Source organism: Lolium rigidum, chromosome 7, assembly GCF_022539505.1.
Source record: "Lolium rigidum isolate FL_2022 chromosome 7, APGP_CSIRO_Lrig_0.1, whole genome shotgun sequence".
NCBI classification, from domain to species: Eukaryota; Viridiplantae; Streptophyta; class Magnoliopsida; order Poales; family Poaceae; genus Lolium; species Lolium rigidum.
In genome coordinates, this window is record NC_061514.1 from 339,907,009 (window position 1) to 339,933,125 (window position 26,117).

Here is a 26,117-nt window from a genome sequence, read left to right on the forward strand (position 1 = left end):
TAAAATGGCTTCCATGAATTAGGAAGAAACGTGATAAGGTGATTGTACTTCCAGTGCACATCTTTCAGATGCATGCTCAACTAAAAGAATATCTAGTAATCTTAAACTTCAGATCACTTGCAGGGCAGGAACGAAACTTTGCTGCACGAGAACTTGATCTGGTAAAAGCTTGTAACTTCACCAGTAATCCTTGCATGAGCACTTCCCTTCACTGAAATGATGGAAACGGTTTCGGTCTCTAACAACCAACTTCCGGTCATATACCAGGGATATAAGCTTAATGGCCGAGTGGCAGTCTTCACAAGCTCTGAGATTCTTTGTTATTCGAAGAGTTGACCTTGCAGGGGTGGTCAGCAGCCCAAAAGCAATTGCTAACTTCTCACTATGTTCAGCCAATGCTTGTGTCTTAGATTGCTCATCCATATCTTGCAATACCAAGCTTGTCATTGGCCTATATCCTGCTTGTCTCAACCGGTCCATCATCTCTTCCAACATTTTGTATATCTCCCCAAACCTCGGATGTGATCTATCACCAGAAACAAACTCGTGAACCGTGTTCTCCCACTCGATCGAGCTTCTTCCAGGAACCCTCTGAATGTTCTCCCTCCTAATCGTCTTTCTCATTTCTGCAACACCTTCCCACGAGTTTGCTTGTGCATATATGTTGGACAGTAACACATAGTGTCCATCAGCAAGAGGATCCAACACCCTCAACCTGGCCATAGCTTCCTCTGCAATCTCCACATTCTTATGGATGCGACAGGCTCCCAGAAGTGCTCTCCAGATAACTGCATCTGGCTCAAACGGCATGCTCCTGATTAGCTCCATTGCCTCCTCAACATGGCCCGCACGCCCCAAAAGATCCACCATGCACCCATAGTGCTCGATCCTTGGCGCCACGCCATGAACGTCGCTCATTGAGCTGAAATGCTTCTTGCCCTCACTCACTAGACCAACATGAGTACACGCGATAAGAACTCCAATGAAGGTGATCTCATTTGGCTGCAGCCCTTCCGATGTCATCTCCGAGAACAAACCGAGAGCATCATGGCCAAGCCCGTGATTGGCCAGCCCGATAACCATTGAGCTCCAAGCGAGCACGTCCTTCACCGGCATGGCACGGAACACCCTCAGCGAGCTCTCGATGTCACCGCACTTGGCATACATGTCGACGAGAGCAGTACCGAGCTTCACGTCCACCTCGACCCTGTCGTCCTCGACGAACTGGTGTACCTCCGCGCCGATGGCCAGCGCGCCCACGTCGCCGCACGCCGAGAGAACGCTCACCATGGTGATGCAGTCCGGCGCGACACGCGCCAGCCGCATCTCCCTCCACAGCTCCAGCGCCTCCTTGGAGCGGCGGCCCTTGGCGTACGCGGAGATCATCGAGCTCCAGGAGAAGGCGTCCCGGTCCGCCGTCCCGTCGAATATCTCCCGCGCCGCGCCGACGTCCCCGCTGACCGCGTAGCCGTGGATCATCGTGTTCCAGGACACCAGGTCCCTGTCCGGCATTCCGTCGAACACCTTCCGCGCCTCCGCGACGTCGCCGCGGGAGACGTAGGCGGCCAGCATGACGTTGCAGAGGAACACGTCCCGCCGCGGCGCCTCGTCGAAGGCGGCGCGCGCGAGCGCCGGGAGGCCCGTCTTGGCGTACATCTCGACGAGCGCGGTGCGGACGAAGATGTCGGCGGCCGCGAAGCCCGACTTGAGCGCGCGCGCGTGGAGCGCGGGGCCGAGCCGGGGCGGGGCTGCGGCGGGGTTTGAGGGGAGTGTGGCGGCGGCGGCGGCGCAGGACTGGAGGGCGAGGGAGAGGGAGAAGGAGTTGGCGAGGAGGCGGGGCGCGAACGGGAGGAAGCCGCGGAGGGCGAGCAGGGAATGCAAGGGGAGGGAGGCGCGGAGGTAGGCGCGCATGAGGGTGGTGACGGCGAACGCGTCGATCTTGGCTGACTTGACGAGCCGCGCGTGCGCCGCCAGGTGCTCCGGCCGCACCGCCGGCGCGGCCGCGCGCGCGCGCATCGGCGGCGAGAGCTTGCTTGTCTCGCGCTCGCTCGCGGCGGCGGCGAAGCGTTCGAGTTTGGTTGTCGCGGCAGAGCGCGCACGGTTTGGGCGGCGGTGCATGAGCACGCTCAGAGGACGCGTGTAAGCCGTCCGATTGGCTGAATCAAGATCCAGCGGCCGAGAGACCGCCACGTGTGCGGCCGCGCGTAGCAAATACGTGGAGCGGCCGTGGCTGCTGCTTCGTTTTCGTCGCTGCGTGCGCCTACCGCGACCAACCTGCCCGCCGCCGCCGCCGTCGCTGCAGCTAGTCCGGCACAACCGCGCAAGAAGGAAGCAGATGAGAAGCAGGGAGGCCATGGAGCTCCTGGGCTTCGCTCCCTACTCCCGGCCGTCCCCTTCCGAGGTATCTCTCTGACTCTCCCCAATTCAGCCCCATCCCCGTGAATCTCCAGCCCCGAGTCATCTCAGGATGCTAGTATTGCTTTGACTGCCTAGTTTCTGCGCCGATTATCGTGAATTTTAGCAGAACGGAGTGCCATCTCCGAGCCGAGTTCATCGTGCTCCTGATTTCCTGATGCAGGTTAAGGCTGCGTATAGAAGAATGGTGATGGAGTCCCACCCTGATCGTGTCCCCATGCATCAGAAGCCCCAAGCTGAGTCCAAATTCAAGCAGGTCAGGTTCAGATTGATCACGGGGTTTGATAATTCTTGTCGTAATTGTAGTTCAAATTTGAACTAAAACCACGACAAGAATTATGGAACGGAGGACTGTTAATTATGAATGTGGTTTGTGGCACGAAGATCGCAATGCATCTTCTGAACTTTCTTATTTCCCACTTGTATAACCCAGAAATACTTAGCTGTGCGTGTTTGTTTGCAGATATCAGAAGCATATTCTTGTTTGAAGGATGGTATGCTACTCTTCACTTTGATAATCAGCCTTCAATTTCAGTTAGCAGTCGGCACATACTTTGGTACTGTCTGGTTTGTCAATAGGATTATGATGATATATATGTGCTCCTTACGGTTTGCAGGCCGAAGATCTGGGAATAGGATGGAAGGTAACTTTGGTTTCACATACGCATACTCCTTCCTCTATCTTATGTAACTGTGAGATAATGAAATGCGGTGCATGATGAAATGCAGTACATGTGATGAGGTATGGTGCTCCAAGGGGATACGGAAGTTCAAATAGGACTTTGGTTAAAGCCCCCTTTCTGCTCATAATTTGTGCGGCGGTTTCCTTTGGTTCCTACAGCGCTTCAAGGTAAACCATACTTCACTTTCTCCATGATGCTTGTAAGATTGACATTCTTATAGCTGACTGAGAAATTCATTTTGGTGTTGTGAAGGGCCTACCAGCGGCAGAAGGAAGTTTGTTCCTCTCAGAACCCTTTTCTACCGTAGCGGTAATGGGATACCGTTATGCTGTGTCTAGAATAGAAGAATTGTTTGTGACATTGTACATATGTTAAGATATCTGCACTGAATAATAGTAACACCAATCACTACTTGTGGTTTCAAAGAAAAAGATGCACACTCCACTGTATGTTCTTAAGTAAAAACTATTTATACAAGGCAAGAAATCTTGGCAAGACCAGCAGCTAGCAACTCACGGTTCAAATAACCGATTTTTTTGTCAGACTGAGGCTATTTTGAATAAAGTTTTGGCTGGACATGTGAGCTTAGATCACCAATAGGTCGTTATGAACAAGGTGCCAACCATACTGGACAATGCAACTTTACAACATCACCCATTACACCATACCCAGCGTCAACTAGCAGAAGGCCAAACTAAAGAGAAATTGCATAGAAGGTAACCGTTATGGTTACAAGATGCACCTCAGCATCTGAGCTTGCAATGATCTGATAAACCTTTCGCAACATATCAAGGCAACAAAAGTAAAGCCTTGCAGCCAAGGCCGAGTACCAAAGCACACACAGCATGACAAGTCTGGCAAGGTTATTACTAAGCTGAAGGTATTTCGAATGCATTTTGTGGTTGGAGAAATAACAAAGAAAGTTTTAGTTCAGTACTCAACACAAAAAGATTCAAACCACCCAGAGCCATTGAACATCACATGATATATCCATCCATGTCTCTTACGAGTGAGAGTTTAGTAATTTACATATAAAGGAGGCTTCATTGAGCACCTTGAACAGCAGCAGCTTCTTGAGTCACTACTGAAGGCTTGACTGAAATCAACTCGTGAGATTTCGAGCATGCCTTTTAGGCCCACAGGGGAAGAGATCATAACTTCTAATATCAGGCACGTTTTTCCTGCCTGAACAAAGGAAATAACCCTTTTGTTTCCCCTTTGAGTCTTTGGTTGCAGAACCAATTGACTGACAGAAGCACCATTCTCGTAACAGTAGCCATAACCTGAGCTGCTCCCTTCGGCGTAATGGGAACAAAACCAGTAGCCTAATGACAGTTTGACTCCCACTAAGACATACGGACACGATATTGCTTTTAAAAGAAATTGTTGGCAGAACGAAGATGAGCCATGGCACTAGATAACCAGAACTCAAAGTGTCCATCCGATTTGGTCTGAGGAATGTGCCAAGGCTAAGGTTTTCCTTTAGCGCCTCGAGTAGCATCAACCACTATTATGTTCATTGATAATGGCTGCCAGCCCGAAGGGTGGGGAACAAACCACTTCATTTTATCAGTTATCGTATACGACAGCTGGATAACTTCACCAAGGGAAAGACGTTTCAAGCATGCGTTCTTTAAGAGAGTTGCAGCTTGATACCTACAAATAAAGAATAATTGAAACATATAAACCATATTCAAGAAAAATACAGAAATAGTTAACACATATTACTGGCTGTTGGACCTCACCTGGACTGGGAGTTCTTTAGCGCGGAACAGCCACCGGCAGAAGATATGTACCTATGAACAGCATCTAGCGTCTCTTTTGGGTAATGTGCGCTGGTATCCAGTACATTCACACACTTCCAGAGATTTTCATTTTTTCCTAGAAAAAATGACATATGCCCTAACTTCTTAGTGACGATGGCTTGATGCTGAATGGCAATTTCAAGAGCCTTCTTAACATCAAAACTTGGTAGATTGGCGCCTCCATAATGTATGCAATCTGATATATACTGTTCTGTTGGTGGAAGCTTCTCGGTCTTCAGTACTTCCAAAGCACTTATGATATTTCTTATCAGAATTTGAGAGTCAGAAGATGGCTGTGGACATCCGGTGTTAACTCCCCATTGTCCAGCATTTTGCATGTTGCTGGATACATTAGGTGGAGTTGGAGGTATGTAACCATAACTATTGTAAGGAGGTTGAGCAGCACCAGACTGGTTTGGGTGGTAGTTCATGTTCAAACCTTGGTAGTTGTGACCTCCTATGGGGTATCCAGCAATATTCAACTGACTCATATCAGGATAATTAACTGGTGGGGCATGATAGGGAGGAGCACTTGGCCAGGACTGCAATGGTGCAGTCGGAACACCATTTTGCCCGGCTTGTGGTGGGCATGAACTGGTTCTATGTAAATTTGATGCGTTAAATTTACCAGGTCCACTGTGAGGATGAGGAGTCACTGGATTTTGTGGGTTTGGTAGCTGAGAGGATTGGTTCTGGTGTTTTGGATGAAGGCCACCAGTACCAATGCCAGAATCAGGAGCACCAGTTTTCAGTGCAGATTCAGTTGACACACCAGACTTCTTACTACCAAAATAGTCATGGGGAGCACTATTTTGATGGGAATGGGAGGGTTTTACAGGCTTTTTAGGCTGGAAAAGGGGTGGGTTTTTTGGTTTACTCATCGGGTTCACCTTTGCCCCACCCTGCGGTTCAGAACTTGATGAAGAAGTTGATGATGATGGTGTAGAAGGCTGACTTGGCTGGTTAGTAGTGCTACCTTTAGAACTATCAGCAACTCCATCAACTGAATCTTCCTTTTTGCTTGCTGGTTTAGATACACTGTCAGTCTGGATTTTTCGAGGTTGCTTCACTTTAAACTGCTTATCTGCCTTTCCATTACCACCATTTTGATGATCACGCTGAGAAGTATTCTGCACTTGAGGGTTAGTGCTTTGAGTCGCGTCTGGAGAATTTGACGCATCCACATCATCCTTATTTCCACTTGGTATGCTGCTTATGTATGGTGACTGTGCTAATGGTGGTTCTCCAGCCACAAGGCTTTTCCAGCGCCAAACACTCTTTGCTGCGGCAGTAAGTGACTGAGACACATTTGGAGGTTGTGCCAATAGAATAGTGTACCGCTTCATCTTAAGCTTATGAAGAGCATTAGAGAAGTCCCGGTCACCAGAGATAAGCAGAAAATTTGCTGGCGGAGGGTTGTCAATAGCCCAGAACAGCATATCAACCAAGATTTTCTTATCACTTGCATCTTTAATGCCTGCAATGGTTGGGAAACAATAAAAAGAAATAAGAAAACATGCAGATCCGACAGATGCAAATGGTAACTAATCATAACAACCCGCCCACTAAATGAAGAAGACAGCTTTCTTTCACTATCTCTCATAAGAATACACATTATGCTATTCTCACATGTATCGCACATGCTCGTAATCAACCCTTGCTTATTTGGATGTCAAGATAAATTCTAAGAAAAACTCCAATAAAAACCTAGTTATGTCACAGAGAAACCAGGTCTACATTTCAGGTATACACAATCCTGCTAAGAATATATGTCATTCAGTCTAAACCCAACGCTGGTCTCAAATTTTTTAAATGCCCATGTTTACAGGCATACTAACGGTCAGGTTACAAAAGTTTGGCTTGCATACATAGACGAAGAGGTTTATATTGTTGGTAGTCTCCAATTAATTTGGAATAATAAATCCCCAAAATGATTTCTCCCAACTGGCCAATATCACCAAAGAGTTACTGTGATGGAGTTCTAGCCAATTCTACACCTTGAGATGGATATGTATTTCGAGGTGTGCAAGAACTAACATGACTCCAGAAAGTCTCCAATGTAGGACCAGATCAAGGATTGACAGAATAAACTAAAAAAAAACTCCCTTTAAATTTATGCAAGGAAACATGTCAAGTATTCCTAACCATTTCAGAACAAACCTTGGGGACACTCAAGGTACCTAAATGTATGTAAATCAAAAGAAAAACGCAGCTATTAAGACTTCCTATACCGTCTAAAAATAGGTGTCTTATTTTTGTCTAGATACGGATGTATCTAGATGCATTTTAGTTGGAGATACATCAGTATTTAGATAAAGTTGAGGCACCTATTTTTAGACGGAGAGGGAGTAGCAAAAACATAAACACAATCATTACAACTGGTGTAGCCAATGCACGCGAATATCACAAGCCCCATCAACAGATGACAAAAGAAAAACCACCAATGCGTCAAACAAACATGCAAAGCCTTAATCGATTGGTCTCTGACCCAGACACCAACACCACGATAATGTCCACAATCCTAACCCATCCGACGAAGACCGCCCTAAACCAGGAAATTCTAGCCCAAATCCTATGATTCGACTATTATCCTGACATGGTGTGACAGATCCATGGACCATACCCACCACCGCACCGGCGCAACACACATGCATTGGCGAGAGGTGAACGGATCACCACTCCGGGGTCGATTAAATAAGGGGGAGGGGTGGGTACCGGCGGGGACGTGGTGGAGGGAGACGCCGGTGCTGGAGAGGGCGTGCAGGACGGGCTGGGCGATGCCGTTGGTGTCCCCGTAGGCGGAGACGGAGATGGGGCCGACGTGGCCGGCGGTGGCGAGGGCGGAGCTGATGTTCTGCACGATGAGGTGGGGGTCGCAGTTGCGGGGCACGGCGCAGTTCTCGATGTCCCACCACACCGACGTCTTCGCCGCCGCGTACTCCCCCATGGCCGCCGCCGACAGTCCTAGTGGAAGTTTCGCCGGCGGAGACCGGGGTGGTGCTGGGGTCTTCGGGGCGGGGCCAGGAGGGTTCGCTTTTTTATGGTTTGCGACGGCGGCGGCGGCGTCGAGGTGGACTCGGGAAACTGCCCCTCCCGCTAGGCACCCAGTTTTTCTTTTCTCCAGGTGAATAAAAGGACCAACATTTGGTTGCACTTTGACACACATGACACGATTTCACGATTTGGGTTATTGACAAGCGGCTGTAGGTCCCACATGTCAGTGAGACAATAGTGCGTCATTTTGTTAAATTCATCTATATTATTGTACTCCCTCTGAACTTAATTAGTATCGAAGATTTAATACTAAGTTGGTATGACTTTTGTACTAAGTTCTGGCATTTGTTATGAATCGGTTGGAGTAGTATTAGTTTGAAAAGAAATTGTTGCATATAATTCTTACATAGAGATTTGTGAGCTACAAAGTGAGAAGCCGCCATCCAATGCTTATGGACATCCACCCAAAAATATTCGTACATAAAGTTAAGGATCCATAACCCAAACCCATGCCCTAAGTAATTACACTGGTTTCTTAGGTATATCACACAAAGTTCGTACAATTAATCCTACAATTGCGTATTGGCATCCAACACAACTAAACAAACACAGTGATAAATCCTATCGTGAGGGGTTCTTGAAACTATTTGATTGTGCATTCGAGCATGGCAAATTCAACTTCTTACCGTAGAGTAAATGCAATTCCCTAACTTAATCAAGTTGAAATTTTAATGGTTTCATATTAAATCTGGGCCGTTGAACAAAGATAGATGTAGTTTAGACTGGAGTTGCACAAACTCAATCGTATTGGTAGGATGATATAAACGCGATGGAGATACATTTTTTATGAATAACAAAAATCTACTACTCCATAACTAAAGAGAAAGAGAAAAAGGGAGACAAGAATGAGCTAAATGGTCCTCCATGACTGAAGAACGAGGACAATCAACCCCATGAAAATGTTTCTTAAGCTATGCCAGCCATTGCTGAGTTGCTTTCTGTTAGCTACTTTTTCTAATATATGCCATGGATAAAGGACATGGCAACCATTCTATCATGTGGATCATAACGCAGGTCTATAAATTTGACAAGTTATTTTCTTAACATGGTAGAAAGCAATACACAACTTTTCTGTATGACTCTATGGTTTCATTTATGCAACGGAACTGAAAAGCATTACACAACACACAGATTTTGTAAAGTTCCTCCAAAGTATGTTAACTGTGTGTAGTGTATTCCTTTGGTTATCCGTTTCTCTCCTTTTCAGCAACATGTTCTCCGGTTTATAGTGAACAAAGTATATGGGCACATTAGTGAAGTGTTGTTTCATAGTTATAACTTTCATGGCAAATGAAAATTATTGTGGCATATGGGACGACCACATGGATTTCCCATCAACAAATGGCAGAATACCATGGGCACATCACAAATGTGATTAAAAAAACAGCACATTAACATTCTCAGATTAAACTTCATTCAAGCCGGGTGCTTAATCTTCAGTTCACGCATGAACCACTTCCAGCTTTTCCACCACCACGATGCTCACCATATTGACCGTAGTATCCTCGTGAAATGCCAAGACGGTACTCGAGGGTGAGTGTGGGAAAAAAACAGCCTTGGTGATGCTCAACATGTTCATGCTTGCCTCTAGAGAAGACACTGATCTTTACAACGATCCACCTCCATAAACATCGCTAGTTTGGTAATCATGCTTGCAATGACAAAGAAATTAAACGGCAAACCTCTGTATATGTGTTTTAGGGCATCTCCAACTGAGCGACCCAAACGGACGCGTTGGGCCGTCCGTTTTGGGCCGTTTGGGTGGCCGCGCGGACGCGCGGACGGAGCCCCGCGTCCGTTTGGGTCGCACCCTGCGCCCAACGCAGCGGCCACTCATTTGGCCATTTGGCATATTTCTTTGAGAAATAGGTCATCTGGCCACGCATACTTATAAATAGTATCTAACAAATATAGAATAATATCTTGAAATTATAGAATAATATCAAATAAACTGTTGCATGATGAAGAAATGAAATGTGGCATAGTTCGAAGAAATATAAAAATTACAAATTGAGATTGTCAACTCAATTTGGGCGCTCTAGGATCTCCTTCTGCCTCTTCTCGAACCAAGCTCTCTTCGCCTCGCTCATGTTGGTCAAATCGGCGTTCATGATCAGGTTGTACTCGGCTTGCCGTTTGAGCTCAACTTCCTTCACCTTCAACTCCACCTCTTGGACCCTTGCCATTGCTATGAGCTCAATTTCTCTCTCTTTAAGCTCAATTTCTCTAGCTTTGGTCTTGGCCTTGACCTCTTCAATCTCAAGCTTCTTCTTTTGGACATCGAAGTAGTTCTTCATGTCCTCATCTTTCTCCCGGCGCCTTCTCTCATCCCTCTTGTCCGTGGACATCTCTCTGTCGGCATGCATCTCCTTCAAAGTGCCAAACAATAGCATGGACGAGGCATCACGCTTCAAGTCGGCTTTGGTTGCCTTGTGGCCGCGAGGACGACTTGCACGAGAAGCGGAGCTACCGCAAGGCTGCCCACCATCAAGGTCAATGACCGTGGGATCTTTGGCGGTCTTGTTGCCAGTCAAGGTCGCCATGTACCCCTCGAACCCCTCCTGGAACTTGGGGGGTGCCTTGGAGTTGCTTCCAACAATGAGGGAAGGCAAAGGTCTTATCTCCATTGTTGCCTTTGTACCATTCCAAAGCTTGCCACACCTAGAGCAAAGCAAGACAACAATGATAAACATATGTGCAAACATTGGATGACTAAGTTGAGGTTAAGAATCATACCAAGTCCTTCACACCCATGCCACTAACGGGGATCCGCTTCACGTGTTCATACGCCGCCTGGAACTTGTTGCATTCCGTTTGAATTGCTCCCCACCTCTTTTGGAGCAATGTCTCGCTGCGGTCGCTCTCAAATGGCTCATGTCCGTATTTGCGATGTTCATGGAAGTAATCATAGATCCGGCGCCAGAATACGGTCCCCTTCTGCTCGGCACCCGTCAATGCATCTTGCCCGATGGTCAACCATCCATCGACGAGCACCTTGACCTCCTTCTCCGTGTAGTTGCTGGTTCTTTTGCTTACGCGGCGACCTCGAGCTTGTGCAGCTGCGGCTTGCGTGAGCTCCTGACCGAACAACGGCTCGTCCTCGATGTTAATGCTCCCGGACGAAGCGCTGCTGTCCTCGTCGTGTGTCAATGGGAGGTGGCCGGGGAGCCTGCTCGGTTGAAGCATACGGCATGGTGGTCGGCATTGTCCGCGTGTAGGACGGAGGGGCCTCGCACGGTGGACGGTGCCGGCATCGGAGGCGGCGCGCGCTCGGCCGACAAATCGTCGAGCAGGTTGCGTGCTCCGGCCTTCGCTGCTGATCCCATGTGCTTGGGGCCTTTGGAGTTCACCGGCGCACGGTTCAGGTCAATGGACGAAGGAGACGGCCCCGTGAAGGACTCGCCCACCTCCGGTGACCCATCCCATGACGGGTACGCGTACCGCGCCGACTGCGCCCCCAATTCCTGCGCGCCGGGCGTGTACCCAAACGGGGCAGTCGGCAGGGATGTCGACCTTGGAGGAAGGGGCCGGGTCACGGCCGAGGCCGAGCTCCCCCCCGAGGCCGTGCCGGCGCCCGGGAGGATCAAGTGCTGAGCGAGCGTTGTGTGGCCGTAAAAGAGCATGGCATGCTCTTGCATGACGTTCGCCTTCGCCTCCGTCTTGAGTTGGAGGAGCTGCTCCGCCGCCCGCTGCCGCTCCTCCGCCGCAGCGACATCCCTCTTCCGTTGCTCGAGCGCCCTCGGCGCCGCCCCGCTTCTTGCTCTCGATCTTCCTCTCGCTCCGCGGCGAGGTCGGGCTTCGCCTTCTTCGTCGCCGCCCGGGCTCCACGACCACCGGAGCATCCGGTGCCGAGAGCCTCCGACACGGGAGGAGCGGCAACGTCCGCGAGCTGTGCCTCGTCTCCGATGGTGGCGGTGCTGGCGGTGGCGGCGGCAGTCGCTTCGTCGGCCATCTCTAGGTTTTGGGAGTGGAGTGGAGTGTTTCTGTTTTGGGAGACAGACAGGCGGGCCAGGGGCGGACAAGGGGTGGACGCGAGCGACCAACATTCGACGTCCGCGGCCACGCAAACTCGTCCCAGATTTGGGCCGGGTTTGGGTCATCCCGGACGCCGTGGCCATCCGTTTTAGGGATGGGTCCGCGCGCTGGGCCGCGTTTTTGTCCGGTTCGACCCATCCGGACGCGCGGGCACGGTTTGGGTCGCCCCGTTGGAGATGCCCTATAGATCCTCGTATCATGCATGATAGGAGGGAATGTAACAAGCCGGCGCATGTGATGGCTACTTTGGGTGTTGGAGATGTTCAGAACACCCACGCTAGTTGACAGTGAACTATCCGTTGGTTGTAACCCGTGCGGTGACTGGTGATCTCACCGTATCTTAATGGAACAGTGTTCCATATCAAAAGAAGAAAAAAAGCCATAGAGGTATAATGTGGTGACTACTGACTCATATAGACTCGACGACTAAACTCCTACACTTTCTCCAATACTTACAGTTTTTTACAAGCTTCTACAAAACTAGAGAGCAGGTGTCTACCCTTTGTCCTTAATGAAATATAAGTATATAACTACCTCTTGTCGGAATGTCGGTGATAAATTTGTCCTCAACATAGCCTACTGGAACCATACTTCCCTCTCGTAGGAACATTGCTGCTCCCTCAGACCCTAAATACTTTTAGCACATCGAGTAATACTTTTAACACATCAAGTCACATACGCAGATACATAGACTTGCGGTTTTCATTACCAACCACCTCTTGTCCTATTTTACATATGGCGCATATGCATGTTAATAAATCCACTTTGAACATAAATTTGACCAACAAAATATGTGTCATATACTAAAAGAACTATATCATTTAATTCATGATAGAAAAAGTCCTAATAGTATGATTTTTATGACACTTATCTCATGTATTACTAGCCAAATTGATGGTCAAATTTACATCATCAACAACAGTGATGCCTGTAGATGAAGACCTAGGGAGTAAATAAACAAACACTATTTGAGCACATTGTTTTTTTTTTGGTATATCATCTAATGTATATCTTTGTCTTGTGACCATGTATGATTTGCTTGGAGGTTCATGCACCTTTACCTTATCTCTCCCCTCCTCTCCTATGTTGCCATTCCCTGCTCTTAAATTATCCCCGGGGCTACAACTCCGTCTCCACCACCACCCAACTCAGCCACGCTTGCACGCCCCTTCAAGCAAATTGACGGCTCCGTGTCATCACCTTGCTTCTCATCAGACCCAGTGAAGATGTAGGCGGTGGGTGCCTACATGACAAAAAAAGAAGCAAGAACAATCAGTCGAAGATGGTGCACTTCTACAGTTCAACAAACTCTGACCATTTTTACGCTATGATAGTTGAAACAGCAATGAAACTTCCGGTCAACATGCATAAATTGTTCAGGTTTCACATCAACTGAAATATCAGCAAATGAAGTGGATATTTTTTCTGACACCCACATCATCTTGCACTAGAATAAGGCATGAAAACAACGAATGTTGTAAGGCCGGAAGAGAAAACTGAAAAGCTGAGCTACAAAGAAAGAAACCGAAACCATAACACAAAGCCAGGCCAAAGACTCGAAGAATACAAAAACTGTCCAGCTATTTTTCTATGCAAATGAAGTTAAACATCAGCACAGCATATCCTTCAATGGATATGATTTGCGAGTAGACACCAAAATGTCCAGTAAAAAAGGCAAACGGTAAAAAGCACATAACCATATCCACCCAATTCAGCCTTCACTAGGGCCATCAATATCAGGTGGATTCTTTGCAAATGTAACTGAAAAATTCTAGGGAGGCAGTTGGTAATCCACTACCTTCAGCCCTGACCTGCATTAGAAAAGCACTGAAGCTGGAATACTTAAACACCGCCTGTGATCGGTGTTTTTACTGAATATGTGACATCATAAATTCACAAAAAAAAGGCAAGTCCCCCAGCCTCTGCATCTCAAGTGAATGCACACAGCCATCATGGCCCTTCATGTTGATTATCTAATATATCTTGACGGGAACATGTCTCAGTCAACACAACCTAACACACTACTAACATAAGAAAGCATTTTCACATAAAAGGAATGACATCGAGAACTTTGGCACCACATCTAATTTTAGTAACAGTAAGTAGATGCTGAGAAACAGGATGCAGCAAGAAATAAACAAATGGAGAACTCATGAATACTGGAGTAGGAATCCATATGTCACAGCTGAGGACATCGACACGAGTGAAGATACTCGGCAATGCTATAATACCCCGGCTATGGACAAGCTGAACTGCTACCACACACTCCAGATCAGAACAACAATATTTCACCGAGAAATTTCGGCAAAACCTTCCGTAAACATGCTTATATTGGCAAACAAATGCAACAACTGATAATATGCAGATCCTAAAAACAATGTGAGAGCAAACATTCCACATAAAGAATTCAATATTAAGTTTAAGACGCATAGGATACTCGAGCATGTGATCACTGCTACCCCCAACAGTAATACGAGTGACACGTGGGGTTCCAGGTAAACATATCTTTCCTACTTCTAAAGATTTGAGTTGGTGATCATCCATCACTCTTTCTTGCCTTTCTTGTCTCAGTACAGATATACTGGGATAATGCAAATCTACAAGCATGGCATCAAACATCATTACATCTGGCGCTACTGATAAAAGAAAGCACCAAAACAAATTAATTTTAGGTTACGTTGACCCCTCCCCGGACCCTGCGCAAAGCGGGACCTTCATGCACCGGGCTGCACTGGCGGAGCTTCGTTGGGGCCGAACTGGGCCATGGCCAGCCCAGGTTTTTGGCAAAAAAGTAAGTAACCCCTGTGCATCCGAGGCCCAGCCCAATAACAAGAACGACCATCCCCTGTATGCTGCCTTCGAGTCAATTGTTCCTCTCGACTTGACGGAAGCCACGGCCGTGAGATCTCCTCGCTAGGTTTAGCAATGTGACAGAAAAGGTTGGGAAGCCATGAAGCAGACCAACGGAGGACCCACAGCAGCGCCGCGCCGCCTCCGGCAGCCAGGGGGTCGCCGCAGCCGGCAAGCATGGCCGCCATACATGGCCACGGGGCCGGCATGAGTTCCAGCAATTTTCTTTCTTTCCCCAAATTCTTAGTTAGCAATTTTATAGCATCTATTGTTTCATTGTTCACTGATTTGTGAACTCCTTCAGTTTTGCAAATTATAGCAGCCAACAGGCAACAGCCATGGAAAGAGCAGTTAGACAAGTTCTCTTTTGCCTTTTTTAAGGCTGGCCCTCCCATGGATTTTCATCAAGCTCCGCTACTGCCGGGATGCCCTTTTTTTCAAGTTGACGTATAAGTATATAACCTGAGCAAACTATGCTCCCAAGCGTACCACCGCGGTATTACTAGTATAAGAACCTAGGCCGAGTGGGGCAACCAGTGACTACTGCCTTGGGCCTTCACCTAAGCATGCAAGATTCGGAAAATAACCTTCAATGGCCTAGCTACTAAATATAGCGTGGTAACAAGGCTTTAAACTAATCACGTCACAAAAAGTACTCTAGCAAATGATCACGTGAGTGGCCTTGTGAGTGTTTGCATGGGCATAGATCATGTGCTATTCTCCTCCAGTAAGTTGCTTGAATAATCACCTAGCCATCGACGGAAACATGGCAAGAATATGTGTTCACAAGACTTCGTAAATACACCAAATGAAAAGACATCATATGGAAGCAGAAGATGTTCTCACAGCAATAGCCCATTTGCAACTAGACTACCACAATTCAATTGTTTTCCAATTTTTGACAACCATTCAATGCTCAAATGTATGCATGTCAAAACATAGATCTTAGCTATCTCAAATAAATAAAAAATCCATAAATAGCATCCATAGCTTATGCCAAGCATAACTATAATGACACCCTTCTATGTCCCACCCTCATCCACACCATGGCATCCGGGTTTTCGAAACTGGTGGACTACCCTCCAGCCTGTAGATGTTCGTAACCAAGGTCTCGAACCGTGGAATGCATATGCAGAAAATTAAAAATTTCTCATTATAGCCATAAGCGTGAACCATAATCTATTTTCCATTAATACGGGTAATTATTTTCAACATAATAAGCATGAACCGTTAGCCATATTCTGTGAACATAGACAACAAAAAGGAACTTCTCAAGAATCCCTATATGACGAATAACAAAGAGCAAAACATAAGCAAATATTCAAAGGTGCCAATGGTGGTGTGCACCCATTGACTGCCAATACACATGTGCTTGCCTCAGTCACAAAGTGCAATGTGTCATTCCAAAGCATTAAAATCAATTAAAAAAAATCTCTAACACTATCGTCCAACCCCTTCTTGTCGACAATCCACCTCAGTCCTCCAAGGTGAAGCCCAACTAAAAGAGTCCTCCAAGGTGAAGCCCAACTAAAAGCATTAGAATCCAAGAAAACATGTTATGAGGTGGGTGACTAACTTACCATGCAACTATATTTGGGATTTATCATGAAGAGTGTGCTTTGAAAGCCTGAGTTTCGCCTCAAGCTACTGTTTGGTTGATCATAATTCTTAGCCAACTTTGGAAACCGATATAAATTTCACATGTTGATGGCGCTTTAAGCATATATGGCCTACGAAGCACCGATACTTCAAACTCCGCTGTGTCCGCGTACAATCCTTCGCTCATACTCCGATACTCTATCCCAGGAGTATCGTATTTTCTGATTTAAAAAGAAAGAAAATAAATGCCGATACTCGGTCGATACGCGTATGCCAGGAGTATCGTCTTTTCCTATTTAAAAAGAAAGAAAAAGATGTTGATATGTCGCTGGGGACATTGTCGACAGGGCTGAGACACGTGAAGCCCAGCCAAAGCTCACTACTAACCCTAATAACCAGTGCACTCTCTATCTATTCGGTCGATTGACCATCACAGCAGATCAGGAGCAGCGCCGTGGCTGTTGTTGCAAGTCTTGCTTGCTCCTAGGTGTGTGTGCTTGCTTGCTGCCAGGCTGTCCTGTGTGGTGTTGCTTGCTGCTGGTGTTGGGCGCTGATGCCATTGATGTATTTTGCAAGCACGAATGGGGCAGTATAATGATTGAGGAAATTGATGAGATAATCATTCGGCCATCAAGGACTTAAAACAGACATGTCGGCAACAAATGGGACATATTTTCATAGAATTCAATTATTCTTTGTCTAAATCATATGGATTTATATTAATTTATATATGTATACTCGCCGTATCGCTGTATTTCTATTTCTAGAAATTGTCGTATCCCGTGTCCCCGTATCCGTATCGTTGTATCTGTCTCGCCGTATCGGTGCTTCGTAGTATATGGCGCTTTAAGCATATACAGACTATAAGCTTCAACTTCCATGTTTTTCCATATTTTTAATCTGATTCTATAATGAGTTATTTTAGTGCTCGCAGTGACAATTGAACAATCAAAATATGACAGAAATCCTGCAGAGGCTGCTATTTTTTAATTTAACTTCAAATTAGGGAAAAAAAACACTTACTGGACAGCTAGTGAAAACCTCCTCCACCCCTTTTTCCTCATATCCCTCCTTCTCTCTTTCCCCTCTTGCCTGGCTGAAGCAAAGAGCATACAAAGGATCAACTGGGAGTATACTTCTCACCATGGCCTGCCGAAGGGGAAGGGGAAGGGCATGGGGTAGGCTCCATAGTGAGCTGGCCTAGGAGAAGCTGCAACGCCTGGTTGTGGCAGCATGGGAGTCACGGGGGGAGCCGGCAGTGGAGACGGCACAACAGGGGCCGCTTGCCAGAAGTACCCTGGGTGCTGTGTCCAAGCTGGAAGCAGCTGAGAGCTACCTACTTGATGATGTTGTCCCAGGACTGGTCGGTAAGCTAGACCAGCCGTAGGAGGACGAAGGGCTGAAGATGTCGGTTGTGGCACTACGTCTGGTTTACCCAACGACACAGCAGTCGGCGTGGCAGAGACTCCAGGCCGAGCTGGGGTAGAAGAATCTGTGACACCCCTGTGTGGCGGTGCAGGAGTCGCAGGAGTTGGAGATGGAGCTGGCACAGCAGGATTCGCCTGCAAGAAGCACCCCAGGGGTGGTGTCCAAGTTTGGTGCAACTGAGAAGCGGGAGCGGTCATGTGGACGGACCCCTGCGAGGACATAGCTAAGGCGTATGCATGCAATTGCTCCCACTTGATGATGCTATCAGGGTTCTCTTTGCACACTCTCTCCATGTGGCCTGCTTGGTGACAACGGCGGCAGGAACCGATATACGTGCACTGAGCAGCACAGTGTCCAACAACACCGCACTTGAAGCAGAGCATGCCCTGCCCTTGGCTTGGTCGGTAAGCTGGAACCGCCATAGGAGGATGAGGCACGGATGTGGTTTGTTGCGCCATGCCTCCCCTACCCACTTGCACAGCTGTTGGCTTGGCGCAGACTCCAGAATGAGCTGGGACAGAAGAAGGTCCCCCACCCATCTTTGGCGGTGCAGGAGCCATGGGAGGAACTGGAGATGGAGATGGAACACCAGGGGACACCTGCTGGGAGCATTCCAAGGGTGATGAGCAAGTTGGGTGCAATTGAGAAGCAGAGTTCATTACATGGACAGACCCCGGAGAGGATGTGGCCAAGTCTTGTGCATGCGCAGGCATCCACTTGACAATGCTGTCAGGATTCTCTTTGCACACTCGGTCCTTGTGGCCAGGTTTGCCACAACGGCAGCAGTCACCGTCAAAAGTGCAGTCTGCAGCACGGTGTCCCTCACCACACCTATAGCAGATCAAGGGCTGCCCAGGGACTGCTTTTACTTGTCCTATCCTTGGTTGCTTGAACTTGGACTGTTCTGTGCTATCAATACCTCCCTTGGACTTCTTGGAAACAGTTTGCTTAGTAAACCCGCTTCCACCAGGGTTACTCCTCTTCTTCGGTAATCTCCTTGTTGGTTTGGACTTGCCTGTCTGCACTTCTCGAGGATGCTTAACTTCATATTTCTTATCTGCATTGCTGTTAGCACCACTTTGATGATCACACAAAATATTCTGCACTGCAGAATTGGTATCTTGAGTCATGTCTGAAGAACTTGAAATTATGTTCTTTGAAGTATCCAAATCATCCTTATTGCCACTTGACGTGCTGCTTATGTATGGTGACTCTGCTAATGGTGGTTCTCCAGCCACAAGGCTTCTCCAGAGCCAAACATTATTTGCTGCAGCAGTAAGGGTTTGAGATACACTTTGAGGTTGTGCCAATAAAATATTGTATCGCCTCATTTTAAGCTTATGAATGGCGTTAGAGAAGTCCCGGTCACCAGAGATAAGCAGATAATTTGCTGGTGGAGGATTGTCAATAGCCCAGAACAGCATGTCAACCAAGATCTTCTTATCGCTTGCATCTTTAATGCCTGCATTCGCTAGGAAATAATAAAAATGAGAAGATCTGTTCAAATATCTAGCATGCTACACATGTAACTCCAAATGCAATGCAATCAGAGCCAGAGCTTTTGCCAAGAGTAATATTTGAGATACAGACCTATAGTGGTAAGTTGGGTTGATCTTCAAACTGGAAGAGGTCCAACACAACTATTTATGTGACTAATTGAAATGACAACAAATCACAAAATCTTCCTAGGTACTTGTTATAATGAAATGAAGAAATTAATTACTCATAAGAATATATGGCATTCACATGCAGGACACATGCTTGCAATTAACCCTCACTTATTTGGATGTCTGGATAAACCTTAGGAAAATACAAAGAAAACCAACATGAAGAATCAATGAGAACCAACATAACTTTCTATCCAGACAAAACAATGCCCGACTGTTTTATAAGATTAGCTAACATTCAAATCAATATAGAATAATATTTAAATAAGGGAGTTATTTAGATAGGAAGAGATGAGATTAGAGATAGAGGTTGAATCTGTATCCTTATGTTTTGGATTATTACTTGGTGGTCAGGTAAGTACTATATAAGTGACCACGTATGTGTCCATCCTCAATCAAGCAATACGAGAATAGTTTACCGATCCATCATCTCTCTGGTTCGTGCTTACATAATTACTTGGGGGTCAGTTAGGAGTCTGTGTCAACCTTGGTTTCTTTCTTCTACAATTACCAACTCCCTGGCAAGCTTCCGCTACCTAGATGGCAAGGGAAAGGTGCCTATGTTTCCCAAGCTAAGGTAAATAAGAAGAAGGTGAAGGAGACGCCAAAGAAAGCTCAAGACAGCGTCCTCTGGATGAAGCTTTGGGCCAAAGTTAATGTTGATGCCAGCTGAGAGGCTAGCTCTGGACAGGCAGGACTCAGGGACATCATCCGTGATCATCAGGAGAAGGTATTCCTTGCTTCTTGGACATTCATACCAACTGAAGGTGCAGAAATCTTGGCTTGCCTCTAAGGTCCCCAGCTTTCTAGCGGTGGCGATGAACTGGCTGGTGGTGCTTGAGTCGGACTATGCCCGTGCGGTGCATGGGGTTACATCCTGTATGATCATTTAGGAAGCTGGTGTCTTAAAAAAGAGGTGAAGGCGTTGATGTTTCTTCTTCTAGAGGTTAATGTGTCTTGTAAAGGAGGCAAAGGCGTTAATGTTTCTTCCTCTGGAGGTCAAGGTGTGTCAGTCCCACGGGTGACAGCAACCAGGGGTCGCAAAATGTTTAACTCATCACTTAGGTGAGCTTGAGCCGAGTTGTGATGTGCTACATGCGTCAGGTCCAATCGGCATGCTGGGATGCCCATGCGTGAATGCAAGAACACTATTTCGTAATCAATTAACCTAACCTATTAGTAACTAAGATAGAAAGCACAAGCCCAAGCCTGAAATCCTGGAGACGAAGCACACCCCTAAAGCATGGAACTTTGACTATTACCGTCCCCCGAAAATTACGCCAGATCCATCAGTCAAATCATACCCACAAGGAAGCATATATCTGGACCAAATAGCGCGGCAATCCCAGAGACGGGCAACCAAAACGGCGCAAATCACTTTGCACTGGCGAGGTAGACCGTTGACCAAGTGATAAGATTAGGGATCAGAGCAGATTTGCTGGCAGGGCGTGGGGTTCCGTACCGGCGGGGACGTGGTTGAGCGAGACGCCGGTGCTGGAGAGGGCGTGCTGCACGTTGTGGGGGATCTGGTGGGTGTCCCCGTAGGCGGAGACGGAGATGGGGCCCCTGTAGCCGGCGGCGGCGAGCGCGGAGCTCATGTTCTGGACGATGAGCTGCGGGTCGCAGCTGCGGGGGACGCAGCAATTCTCGATGTCCCACCACACCGACGTCTTGGCCACCGCGTACTCCCCCATCGCCGGCCGCCGCTGGCCCCCTTAGGATTTCGTCGGCCGGGAGGTGCGAGGAGTCTTGGGGGCGTTTGTGAATTGTGAATTGCGAACCGAATGCGGCGGCGGCGGCGGCCTTCACGTGGGCTCGCGAAAAAGATACGGTTGGTGACAAGACAACACGTCAGATAAGTTTCGGCGATTCAGATACTCACGTCACACTGACTTTGCATGGCCGACGGGTGGATCCTTCCTCAACTAAGGGCATCTCCAACGGGGCGCGCGACGCATTTCGCACCCTCAAAATGTCGGCGAATGTCCGTTTGTGTCGCGTGACGAACGCGCAAATGGTCGCGCGTCCGTTTGCGTCTAGGGCTAGCTCCAGCGGGACGACGCATTTTGGCGCAGGCCAGATTTCAAAAAAGAGATTGTAGCCTCAAATTTGCACGAAATTACAGCCTCAAATTGAGGTCTGCAATATGTTCATCACACTTTGCACAAGGTACGACGCAAAGTGGAGCAAAAGGGGCACAACAAGGACTGAACAGCAATAAAAAAAATTCCAAAAGGAGGTCAAGGTGTTGGGCGCATGGCGATGGCGATCAGGCGTCTCGCGTGCGGATTTCGGCCGCCTCTTCATGAACCATGCCCTGGTGTCGTCGTCGACGCCGCTCAAGTCGGCAAGCATGATCCTTGTGTCTTCTGCACGGGTCTTGACCTTGGCGTCCATCCTCCTCGCCTCGGCGTCACGCAATTTGGCCTCGGCGTCTACCTTTTTGGCCTCAACGTCCATCCTTTGGACCTCACCTTCGCGAGGTTGTGGTAGATGGCAGTTGCGGCCTCTTTTTCCAGACGCCTCTTCTCGTCCCTAGTAGCCAAGATGGCAAGATTCCCGGCCATTAGCTTCTCCATGCTCTGGGTGAACGCAATGGCCTGCGCCTCCCGGGCTAGATCGGCCTTGGTAGCCTTATGTCCTCGGGGACGAGGTGGAAGGGCTGGACGGCCTTGATCGCCGTCGAGGTTGACCGCTGTCCCATTCCTCACATCTTCGTTGTAGGACGCAAAACTTGTCTTCCACTTCTGCGCGTCCTTGAGCACGTCCCAGCAATGGACCATATGGAAGCCCTTCTTATGCGTCGCCCTGAACTTCTCCAAGGCGCGAGATACCTGCAATCATAGCCGCCAATGATGTACATAGAATGATGCAAATAGTGTAGAATGATGATGGTTGTATCGTGTTTACCACTGTCATGACACCGGCGCCGCTTACGGGATGGTTCTTAGCATGTTCGACTGCCGAGCAGAACTTCCTTGTCTCTTGTTTGATGTAGTTCCATCTTTTTCGGAGGGACTCTTCCGTCCGAGGGCTTGGCATATGGTAGGGCGGGTGCATCTTGGTCTCGTTGTACTGCTGCATGACCTTGGCCCAATAGACCTTGCCCTTTTGCTGCGCGTCATTAATACAGTCATGGCTCGTTGCCAGCCACGCTTCGCACAAACACTTGTCCTCGTCATCGATGAAGCCTTGTGTCCTGTGGCTCTCCCCCTTCTTCTTGGTAGCAATGTCCGTGGGGACAGGCTGTGTTGGCGCGTCGTCGAAGTCGTCGACGCACACGGGTGTTGGCTGCGTCTGCTGGGTGGCGAACAGCCGTGCGGCTTCGATGTCCTCCGCATCTTGCGTCGGTGTCCACTCATCATGCGGTCTTGTCCCGGCCCCGGCGTCGCCAACGAAGCCGCCACCGAAGATCATGGCCTCGATGTCTTTGTCATGCCGGTCAATCCAATAGGCCTACGAATGACTGGACGTCAGACGCATGATACACGGCAGTCGCACACATTGAGAGAGCTCACGTACAGGGTCGTCCATTGTCGGGGCAGGCGGCGCCATTTCGTCGAACAGGATGCGGGGAACCGGCATGCTCTCCTCCGGCACCTGGCGTGTCTTGTGTGTCACGCCCGGGCAGGAGTCACCGCTTCTAGGCGTCCGGTTGAGATCGGGAACCGCCGCCCCGGTGAACTGCTCCGACGCCCCGGTCAACTGCACCGGCGGCACGCCGGAGGCGAACCGCGACGCCGGGTGGACCTGCAAGGGAGCGGGAGTTCTAGGATGCAGCTGGGAACTTACCGAGCTCACCGACGAGGCCAGAGGAGCGACGCCGGCGATCCTCTCTCTCTCTCTCTCTCTCTCTCTCTCTCTCTCTCTCTTGACGAGCATGTAGCCCTCCGCTAAGGTCGGATGCAGGGCTACTTGCACGACGCCGGTGTTGATCTGCATCTGTCAGGCGTGCTGGTTGGCGGCCGCGGCATTCTTGTTCTTCTGGTTCTTGCGCCGGTCGCAACGCTTCGCGGCCTCAATGATTTTCTGCTCCGCGGAGAGCACCTTCTTTGCCGCATTCGACTTTACCTCCCGGCCGCCGCCGGTGGCGGCCCTCTTTGCTTCCGCCGGAGCTGCACCCTCCATTGTGGCTATGGTCGTGGCTACGAGGGAGTGTGGGGCGGCGGCGGGTGCGAGGGTTTTCTCCGCATCCATGGTGGTGGTTGCGGCGACGAGGACGTCCATCGCCTCTGGACTGCTCACGCCGGTCTAGTTTGATATTTCGCGTGGGGAATGGCCACTGGCGGGAATAATATCGGCCTCCCTGCCACTGACGCGCGGGTCCTACGTCTTTTTTGGTGGACACTCGGCGCGACCGCGGAGCGTCCGCGGAGACGCAAACCTGGCGCATATTTGGGCCAGGTTTGCGTCTTCGCGGACGGCCCGGTCACTTTGCGTCGCCCCGCTGGAGCAGGGCCGAGACGCATTTCCGGTCATGGCGGACGCAAACGGTCGCTTAGCGTCCGTTTGCGTCGCGCCGTTGTCCGTGGGCGTCCGTTTGCGTCACCTGGTGGACGCGGAAATTGTCGTGCGTCCGTTTGCGTCTCGGGGTGGCTCCAGCGAGGCGACGCATTTTCGGCGCGGGCCAAAATTCAAAAAAGAGGTTGTAGCCTCAAATTTGCACGAAATTACAACCTCAATTTGAGGTCTGAAATTAGTTTATCACACTTTGCACATGGTACGACGCAAAGTGGATTCTAAAAGGGGCAAACAAGGCCTGGACAGCAATAAAAAAAAGTCCAAAAGAAGGCCAAGGTGTTGGGCGCATGGCACCGGCGATCAGGCGTCTCGCGTGCGGATTTCGGCGCGCCTCTTCATGAATCAGGCCCTGGTGTCGGCGTCGACGCCGCTCAATTCGGCTAGCATGATCCTTGTGTCTTCTGCATGGGTCTTGGCCTCGCGTCCATCCTCCTGGCCTCGGCGTCACGCAATTTGGCCTCGGCGTCTGCTTTTTTGGCCTCGACGTCCATCCTTTGGACCTCAATGACCTCTTTCGTGAGGTTGAGGTAGATGACAGCTGCGGTCTCTTTTTCCAGACGCCTCTTCTCGTCCCTAGCAGCCAAGGTGGCATGATTCTCGGCCATCATCTTCTCCAGGCTGCGGTGAACGCAATGGCCTGTGCCTCCCGGGCTAGATCGGCTTTGGTTGCCTTATGGCCTCGGGGACGAGGTGGAAGGGCTTGACGGCCTTGATCGTCGTCTTCGCCGTCGAGATTGACCGATGTCCCATTCTTCACAGCTTCATCGTAGGCCGCAAAGCTTGTCTTCCACTTCTCCGCGTCCTTGAGCTTGTCCCAGCAATGGACCATATGGAAGCCCTTCTTAGAGCATCTCCAACAGCCGCGCTAAATCTTGGCGCTATAAAAGCGCTTTCCAGCGTGCTACATCCATGTTTTGCGCGTGAAGCCATATTCACCTCCAACAGAAGCTCTAAATTTTGGAGATGTAAAAATGGATAGTTGTTTCTGCGCGTGAATTATACCGTGCGCTCTTTCCGGCGCGGTAGATATAGTGCACGACATAGCGCTTTTGCCCCAAGCTATATTTTACAGCGCCGCTTGCAGCATCTATTGGAGCATCAATTTGCGTCCGCGCACTAAACCAGTCACTTTTTTGGATACAGCGCTGGATAGAGCGCCTGTTGGAGATGCTCTTATGCACTGCCTTGAACCTCTCCAAGGCCCGGGGTACCTGCAATCACGCCAAAGCCGCCAATGATTTACATAGAATAATGTAAATAGAATAGAATGATGATGGTTGTATCTTGTTTACCACTGTCATGACACCGGCGCCGCTTACGGGATGGTTCTTAGCATGTTCGACTGCCGAGCAGAACTTGCTTGTCTCTTGTTTGATGTAGTTCCATCTTTTTCGGAGGGACTCTTCCGTCCGAGGGCTTGGGATGTGGTAGGGCGGGTGCATCTTGGTCTCGTTGTACTCCTGCATGACCTTGGCCCAATATACATTGCCCTTTTATTGGTTGCCATTAATACAGTCATGGCTTGTTGCCAGCCACGCGTCGCACAAATACTTGTCCTCGTCGTCGATGAATCCTTGTGTCCTGTGGTTCTCCCCCTTCTTCTTGGTACCATTGTCCGTGGTGAGGGCAGGCTGTGTTGGCGCGTCGTCAAAGTCATCGACGCACACGGGTGTTGGCTACGTGGGCTGGGTGGAGAACAGCCGTGCGTTATCGATATCCTCCGCATCTTGCGTCGGTGCCCACTCATCCAGTGGGCCTGTCCCAGCCCGATCGTCGCCAACGAAGCCGCCGCCGAAGATCATGGCATGGATGTCTGTCTCATGGCGGTCCTTCCAATAGGCCTACGAATGACCGCAAGGCAGACGCATGATACACGGAAGTCGCACACATTGAGAGAGCTCACGTACCGGGTCATCCATCGTCGGGGCAGGCGGTGCCATTTCGTCAAATAGGATGCGGGGGCTCCGGCATGCTCTCCTCTGGCAGCTGGCGCGTCTTGTGTGTCGCGCCCGGGCATGAGTCACCGCTTCTAGGCGTCCGATTGAGGTCGGGAACCGGGG

General features: G+C 49.1%; 4 protein-coding genes across 6 annotated transcripts; 1 reads left to right on the top strand and 3 right to left on the bottom strand.

The window, feature by feature from the left end:
* Nucleotides 1-159: 159 nt before the first annotated feature.
* Nucleotides 160-1,572, bottom strand: LOC124678535 (pentatricopeptide repeat-containing protein ELI1, chloroplastic-like). The gene has a single exon (XM_047214409.1). The coding sequence runs from the start codon at nucleotides 1,570-1,572 to the stop codon at nucleotides 178-180; it is 1,395 nt and encodes a 464-aa protein (XP_047070365.1). The 3' UTR covers nucleotides 160-177.
* Nucleotides 1,573-2,316: 744 nt separating this feature from the next.
* Nucleotides 2,317-3,488, top strand: LOC124678537 (chaperone protein DnaJ). Its single transcript, XM_047214411.1, has 6 exons — nucleotides 2,317-2,401; nucleotides 2,579-2,671; nucleotides 2,879-2,909; nucleotides 3,033-3,059; nucleotides 3,145-3,265; nucleotides 3,351-3,488. Exons 1-6 carry the CDS (start codon nucleotides 2,336-2,338, stop codon nucleotides 3,403-3,405), a joined length of 393 nt encoding a protein of 130 aa, XP_047070367.1. The 5' UTR covers nucleotides 2,317-2,335; the 3' UTR covers nucleotides 3,406-3,488.
* Nucleotides 3,489-4,045: 557 nt separating this feature from the next.
* LOC124678534 (meiosis regulator and mRNA stability factor 1) lies at nucleotides 4,046-7,942 on the bottom strand. Its single transcript, XM_047214408.1, has 3 exons — nucleotides 7,619-7,942; nucleotides 4,844-6,380; nucleotides 4,046-4,754 (listed from the first exon to the last, which is right to left on the bottom strand). The coding sequence occupies exons 1-3, from the start codon at nucleotides 7,848-7,850 to the stop codon at nucleotides 4,568-4,570; spliced, it is 1,956 nt and encodes a 651-aa protein (XP_047070364.1). The 5' UTR covers nucleotides 7,851-7,942; the 3' UTR covers nucleotides 4,046-4,567.
* Nucleotides 7,943-12,790: 4,848 nt separating this feature from the next.
* LOC124678533 lies at nucleotides 12,791-21,244 on the bottom strand. 3 transcript variants are annotated; one of them, XM_047214405.1, is made up of 3 exons: nucleotides 20,999-21,244; nucleotides 17,465-19,331; nucleotides 12,791-13,235 (listed from the first exon to the last, which is right to left on the bottom strand). In XM_047214405.1, exons 1-2 carry the CDS (start codon nucleotides 21,228-21,230, stop codon nucleotides 17,581-17,583), a joined length of 1,983 nt encoding a protein of 660 aa, XP_047070361.1. In that variant the 5' UTR covers nucleotides 21,231-21,244; the 3' UTR covers nucleotides 12,791-13,235; nucleotides 17,465-17,580. The 3 variants fall into 3 exon arrangements, with proteins under 3 accessions (XP_047070361.1, XP_047070362.1, XP_047070363.1); XM_047214406.1 differs by lacking the exon at nucleotides 12,791-13,235 and adding an exon at nucleotides 16,036-16,340; XM_047214407.1 differs by lacking the exon at nucleotides 12,791-13,235 and adding an exon at nucleotides 16,036-16,369.
* Between the last annotated feature and the right edge of the window lie 4,873 nt (nucleotides 21,245-26,117).